Source organism: Penaeus japonicus, unplaced genomic scaffold (genome assembly GCF_977035675.1).
Source record: "Penaeus japonicus unplaced genomic scaffold, GWHDUDI00000001_assembly GWHDUDI00000009, whole genome shotgun sequence".
Classification (NCBI taxonomy): Eukaryota; Metazoa; Arthropoda; class Malacostraca; order Decapoda; family Penaeidae; genus Penaeus; species Penaeus japonicus.
In genome coordinates, this window is record NW_028234411.1 from 18,060,650 (window position 1) to 18,068,149 (window position 7,500).

Sequence of the window (7,500 nt, forward strand, 5' to 3'; positions counted from 1 at the left end):
TTGTAATAGATCAAGGAAAATTTGGGGCTTTATATAATGTGTGATGTTGATTTATGTGACAAATATACCTTCTTTTTACCATATTTCTGTCTACGTTAAAATAAAGATAAAAGATGTGATGTCTTTAAAATTTACTTACCAGTTAGGCATGCCATGTGTACAGTGATTGCAGTGGCCTCCACACCTGACCGTGCCAAGTCAACTAATATTCGTCATGTCTATTCTGGAGAGATAGAGAATAGATTGATTCCTTATTTGGCCTTGTACCTCTCGAGCACATCGTCACTGTATGGCAACCAGTCGAGCTTACAGAATTTCTTACATTAGTAAGCATGAAACATCACAATTGGTCTGTTGATTTAAGGGTAGTTGTTCTCATTGGTTGGAGCCTGTAAATGAACTGAACATCCTGAAATAGTCTTTCTAGTGGATGCTGAAAGATGTCAGTAGTCAGATTACACAATGATTCTTGGTGCTATCTGTTCTTCTATTATTTCAGGCAGTGTTTCACTATTCCCTTGGTAGATAGGAACAAATAAAGTGTCGTTTGTTTCATAGCAAAAGCTGGCAAAGACCCACTTTCACTTAATGACCAAGTCAAAGTTATATTTTGCTATACCAAGCTGGGACTCCTTTATTTTGACGATACAATTGCCACCACTCTCTTTCTCAGTATTATAGTATGTCAAGCACAAATAAAGTTTACTAGTCACAAATAGTTTTATCCATAAGGTCAAGGTTGTTTTTATTTGCATCTTATAGAAAGAGGATATATACATCTGAATTATACTCTGCATAAATCATCTCAACCAGATTATCTCCTGGAATTACATGTGCAATGCAAGAGAAAACAATATTTTGAAAAGTCCAAGTCTTTGTTCATGTTTCTCATACTTCTCTATTCTTTATGATTTATAGAAATATAATACTTGACTAAAGGTTTTAATTTTCCCGCTGTCTTTGTATCTTGGGTATTAAATATATCTGGAAACTCAAGATTCCCAAGAATTCTTTCAATTACAAAACCCCCTCTTGGGTATTAAATATATCTGGAAACTCAAGATTCCCAAGAGTGCCCCCAAGCTTATTGGCTGGATCCATATGGTGTAAAGGTCCTAGGGTTAAGAATTCCAAATTGACAAGAGATAATGTTTTATGGTTATTCTGATAGTTATTTATGAATGAGTCTCCCTCGTCCCACCAAACCTACAGAATGGGAATGTTAATTACACAGGCCAACCTGAATGGGCAAAGAGTATTGGCCTTTTCCAGAGTGCCAAAATGTGCAGTTGCTACTGTATTATACTAGTCTGGATTGAAGGTTGCAAGCATTATTGGAAGAAGATGCAATAAAAAAAGTAGGCCAGCTATCGGTTATAGTATTATTACTAAAATATTTGTTGTTGTTGACAAATACTGCTATTATCTGGCCAGAGGACCTTATAAGCAGATTAATGATGCCAAACCTATTAGTTCCAGCATTTTGCAACAGTTGAAGAGAACCAGTGATGAAGGAATTCTATATATATATTTTTTAATAGTATTGTCATAAATTGGAAATATAAAAGTTTACTATCTTGACCATGGTGTATGTCCCTCATTGCTCTGGAAAAGGCCAGTAAACAGCACCATGTGTGCTTTGAGAGGAGAGCTGGTATTGACTTCATATTTAGCAATAAATAACATTGGCACAATATTACTCAAGAATGATATAGGCCAAAACAGTTTGATTTATAACAGAAGGACAGTAATATGTGTGCATTTATTGTACTTTCCAAACTAGATAATAGTAAAAGGCTATAGGGTAAGGGGAAAACAATATAGGGTATGAAACGAGAAAAGGCCATAGATAACTCAATTGTTTTATGTCATAGATCTATTGAATAAGGAACATATTATTGCTTGGCTTGACTAAAAGTAGGGTGATAGTGCCACTTGCGTGGCATACCAGTTAGGTTTTATTTTAGGACGAGGGAACGTAACTAAATATATTGAGACCTTTCACGCTCTCTTTCATTCACTCGTGATGAAACTAGTCTATTTTGTATCTTCTGACAGGCTTTTTTAATATTCTAATCAATTAGTGTAGTATAGAGTCTGTATCAGCTCATTATATTCCTTATACTCAGTCTGAAAGAAGCATTGCTGTTTTACGAGAGCCCAAAAAGTGACTTTATCTCCTCCGTAATTTTACTTTTGCAAAGAAAAAATAAAGTGAAGAGATGGAGAAGAGAAAGAATACGAATGCCATAGCACAGAGTAGTTATAGTGCACAGGGGCACATTGCATTTGCTGCACATGCTCCAATCATCTCAATGTATAATTTGCAGCAACTGGTTTTGGGAGAAAAGAATTATAGACTATATTACTAAAGATAACCTTTTCAATTTTTTTCTTGTTCAATTTCTCCATTTTTTTTTAAAAATGATATATAAAAAAAGTTTCACACTATAGAATTTTTGATGCAGTGCCTTAATTATCTTTAGATTCTTGCAACAAACAAGTAATTAAAGATCATTGAGTTTGTGAGATCAGATATCTCCCATGTATGTATGCTGGAAATATGTGCACACATCTGCAATACATACATGGTTATAGAATAAGCACCATACAGAAGCTTGTGCAACTCCATCTCATAGTCAGGCTTCAGAACAAGGCTGACAACTGATACCTGATATTTTAATTTTACCTCTGCAGTGTTACCCCGTGTCGTTGGAGCACGCCTTTGCAGCACCGAACAATCCCTTCACCGTAAGTTACTACTACATTGTAATAAAGCTCGAAAACATGTATTATTTATTTATTTATATACTTTATGGCAATATCTGATATTGTAAATGTTGCATGAAAATAATAATTGACTTTGTAGTTAAAGGTATGTGGAATAAGTTTTATTTCATGTATAAAAATTGGATTTCAGCAACTATACGTCCTGTTAATATGGTCGAGAGACAAACCCTGACTGAGTACGGGCAGTACGTAGCAGAATGCATGCCGAAGTATGTGCAGAAGGTGAGTGTGATCAGAGATTTCTGTTACAATAATCTGTTTGTTAAAGAAGATTAACCCTCTCGTGACGGGTGGTACAACATTGTACCACGCATATTAGGCCTGTTCGCTGGGGACGCGATATGGCGTCGGTTATTTAACTGATTTAGGCCTAAGCGTTCGAAAGCCCCTGCATTGTGACATGCAAGGCTGGAATGCCCCCGTCGTGAATGGGTTAAGTAAGTCTTGTATTAAAGAAAGATAAGAACTATTGACATAGAACCTGGATATCTTCAGCAAGGACACCATTGCATTTTACATACATAGTTGCTATAGATTCCCAGACCTACAAATGTGAATTTCTGGTTTGCAGGTGCAAATAACAGCAGGCAACGAGCTGGAGGTCTTGATTGCTCCCGAAGGTGTGATTCCTGTCCTGACCTTCTTGAAAGACCACACCAATGGGCAGTACACGTGCTTGGCCGACTTGTGTGGTGTTGACATGCCCAGCAGAGCTTTCAGATTTGAGGTTCGTTTTGTTTTTTTATTTCGTTTGTCATTCATTTACTTAATAATTAATTAATGACTGCTCAAGACTAAACTTCTCCCTCCCCATACTCTAATCTTGTGGTAGTATCAGATACTAGTATCTTTTTTCACGAATATAGGTGTAGGAGTGCATAGGCGTGTTTAATCTATTAGGGGAAAGTCCTTGCTTTGGAGTAACTAGCTCTGCTTAATACTCTAGATGCCCATGTTACTTTCTGACGTCTATACTTGCATGGTTGTTGGTTCACTTCACAAAAAGTACACAAAAGATGCCAATATTTGCGATATCCCCAGAGTCTGAGGTGCAGAAGTAATGTGTGTACCCAGATAAAATGAAAAGCAGCCACAACAAAACAAAAGTTTATTGGATTGTGAAATTTTGAATCCGACTGGATTCCTCTTTAACCAAGGCTTTGTCCTGAGGAGAATCATAATCATTGGTTATTCTTTTTTTGTTGTGGCTGTGTTTCATTTTGTAGAGGTTAAGTTATTTCCTCTTTCTCAGGACTCATAGCTTCATTGAGTAGTCTTTAGTAGAATTTCCATGGCCATTGGTCGCGGTTTTAAATAAATATTTGTGCAGTAGGATGGCTGGTTTACCTTGTCTGGCACAGTGCCATCCGCATCTATGACTGACTCTGCCTTTGCAACAAATCATGCCATCCGCTGCTAATGGGTTAATGGTGATCAAATTATTATTTTGCAGGTTGTGTACAACCTGCTGTCAGTCCGCTTCAACACAAGAATCAGGGTGAAGACTTACACTGATGAGTTGTCTCCAGTCGACAGTGCTTGTGAGGTGAGACTTACATGCACCTTGTAATATGCATTTGTATATATAATGAATTCCTCTCATAGATATACCATAGGGGAATTTTATTATGTCTTCATTAGATATTTAATGAGTTCAGTATGTAAAACACTGACTAATCATTAGAACACAAGGTTTTAGACATATGACTCTTGGGTAAAGTTTTCTTGTACATGCACGATATGTTTAATTGCCCACCTCATATCATGGTTGCTATTTCTTTCAATACTTTTCTTTTCAATAGGGATGCAGACATCCATAGAGCAACACAAAATATATTTCAGTAATTCTTTAATGATTAAAAGTTGAACACAAATATCTGAGAAGGCTATTTCATTGATTTTTTTTAATTGCAAAGAGCAACGGAAAGTGAAAATAAGGACTCTTCTTACATCCTTTCTTTTTGCTAATCTACAGAGTACTGTCAAGTGGAAAATGTATTTATCTTATTTTTTCCATCCTTTCATCTCCTCCTCTTCCCCTCGAAGGTGTTTGCCGCTGCCAACTGGTACGAGCGAGAAGTGTGGGACATGTATGGCGTGTTCTTTGCCAACCACCCTGACCTCCGAAGGATCCTCACCGACTATGGGTTCGAGGGACACCCATTCAGGAAGGACTTCCCACTCTCCGGCTATGTTGAGGTAAGGGGGCCAAGCAATGGGCCTACTTACAACAGGGCATAAATTTGTTCCTGCCTGCTATATAGCAAACGCCTGCAGATTTCTGCCAAGACATTTCTTGAGGCACGGGGTTTTGCTGAATGTTGTTCTTGTTATTATTATTATTATTATTATTATTATTGTTATTGTTATTATTATTATTATTATTATTATTATTATTATTGTTATTGTTATTGTTATTGTTATTGTTATCATTATTATTATTATATTTATTTTTATTATTATTATTATTATTATTATTATATTATTATTATTATTATTATTATATTATTATTATTATTATTATTATTATTATTATTATTATATTATTAGTAATATTATTTTATCATTATTTATATTATTATTATTAATCTATTATTATTATTAATCTATTATTATTATTAATCTATTATTATTATTCTATTGTTATTATTATTCTATTATTATCACTATTATATTATTATTATTATTATTATTCCATTATTTCTATTATTATTCTATTATTATTATTATTATTATTATTATTATTCTATTATTATTATTATTATCATTATATTATTATTACTATTCTATTATTATCATTATTATCATTATTCTATTATTATTATTATCATTATTCTATTATTATTATTATTTCTATTATTATTATGATTATTATTATTATTATTATTATTATTATTATTATTATTATTAATCATTTATTATTATTATTATTCTATTTTTGTTATTTATCTATTTGTTTTTTTTTTTTATTATTATTCTATTATTTTTATTAATTTTTTTATTTATTTTTATTATTATTATTCTATTATTTTTATTTATCATTATTATTATTATTATTATGTAGTAGTAGTAGTAGTATTTGTATTAGTATTAGTATTATTTTTAGTTAAGACTGGAAAAATTGTATATTCAAATATATATATATATACATATATACATATATACATATACATATATATATATATATATATATATATATATATATATATATATATATATATATGATGTGGTAGGACTTCTTCTTTCATGTTGGAAATATTCTGATGATGTGATATCACTTTATCTGTCATGAACGGGTTAAGCAAAGATCAAGCAAAGTTACCTTTTGCTTAACAGTTTAAATGCAGCATATGTGCATTTTTTTTTATCAACCTAGAAGTATAGTAGATTATTATCAAATTATTATTCCTTGAAATTCATGAAACATCAGCATATATATCAATAATGCTCAGTTTTTATGAAGTAGTCATGCAGCCTATAATTTTTGCTGATTTTCTAGAAATATGAAATCAGTTACTCATTTGCAATAGAACCTCTCAGCTATAGCCAACCATTATGCACAAGTTTTAAGGTTTGGAGTGTAAGTTTTGCATGTGCCTATGATGGGCATAATGTGGTAGGCAATGTTGAAGATGTTGCATAGTGATTGATATGAATTCTCTTAAATTCATGTCGGATCAGGAGAATCGGGCAAATCACAAACGTTTTATATTGAAAGCTGTATAAATTTGCTTTAAATCTTACCTTTTATAAACTTTCACTCCATTATGAATAAGTATAGATTATAGATAGATAATCCCCTCATGTTTTTAGTAAAGCATGTCCTACAGCCCTATTTGTATAGTCACTTTTAATCACATTTAATCACATCAGTTAGATTGACGCCTACCACCTCCATTCCTTCCATCCCAGGTCCGCTACGATGACGAGGCCAAACGCGTGGTGGTGGAGCCCCTTGAGCTGGCACAGGAGTTCCGAAAGTTCGACCTCAATGCCCCTTGGGAGCAGTTCCCCAAGTTCCGAGACCACGTAGCAGCAGAGGACGTGCCCATCAAAGAAGAAGACAAGGAATGAGAACGTGGGGCCCGGGCCGCGTAGAATATGATAGACGGAAAGGAAGGAAAGCTGAGACGTACAACAGCTTTAGGCTGTACAAAGACCATAGGAAACTTGCTCGGTGTTTTTTTTTAACTCTGGGATCGTGGTTTTCATGTGTTAAGGAAATGTCAACATCTGGTAAAGCAATTGTATTCTGTTCTCCTCTTTGGTGTTAGCTGAAATAGGAGAATATTATGTGGATTAATTTAATATTTTATGTAAATACATCTTATAAATAAATGGTTAAACATTTTTGTTATTGTTAGTAACCAAATATCTGAAAAGTTTTATAATGTCAATGTGTGTATTATAGAACAATGTGGTTCATGTTGTTGCTTTCATACAAGGCTTTAGAATGGAAAGCTAAAATGTAAGGAAATACATTCTTTGTTACAGTATGTCATATACCACACATTTTTAACCATTACTAGAGACAAAAAATACACTAAATTTTTTAATCACTTACCTTGAAAAGTCACTTGTCAGAAGTCAAGTTAAAAAAAAAAAAAGGAAATCTTTCCTGTATATATCTGACCAAATCCTTTTGTGGAGTTCATGTATCTCTATCTTTATGTATCACTTTCCTATCTTGACTTGTATTTCTGCCTGTCT

General features: G+C 33.3%; 1 protein-coding gene across 1 annotated transcript in view; it reads left to right on the forward strand.

Moving 5' to 3' along the window:
• The window catches only part of ND-30 (NADH:ubiquinone oxidoreductase core subunit S3), an 8,059-nt gene extending 919 nt beyond the window's left edge, over window positions 1–7,140 (forward strand). The window contains exons 2-7 of the mRNA XM_043002494.2: window positions 2,698–2,751; window positions 2,921–3,012; window positions 3,362–3,517; window positions 4,244–4,336; window positions 4,837–4,989; window positions 6,703–7,140. Coding sequence (XP_042858428.1) covers window positions 2,698–2,751; window positions 2,921–3,012; window positions 3,362–3,517; window positions 4,244–4,336; window positions 4,837–4,989; window positions 6,703–6,864 — 710 coding nt within the window. The 3' untranslated portion in view covers window positions 6,865–7,140. The remainder of the gene's footprint in view (window positions 1–2,697; window positions 2,752–2,920; window positions 3,013–3,361; window positions 3,518–4,243; window positions 4,337–4,836; window positions 4,990–6,702) is intronic.
• The last annotated feature ends 360 nt before the right edge of the window (window positions 7,141–7,500 follow it).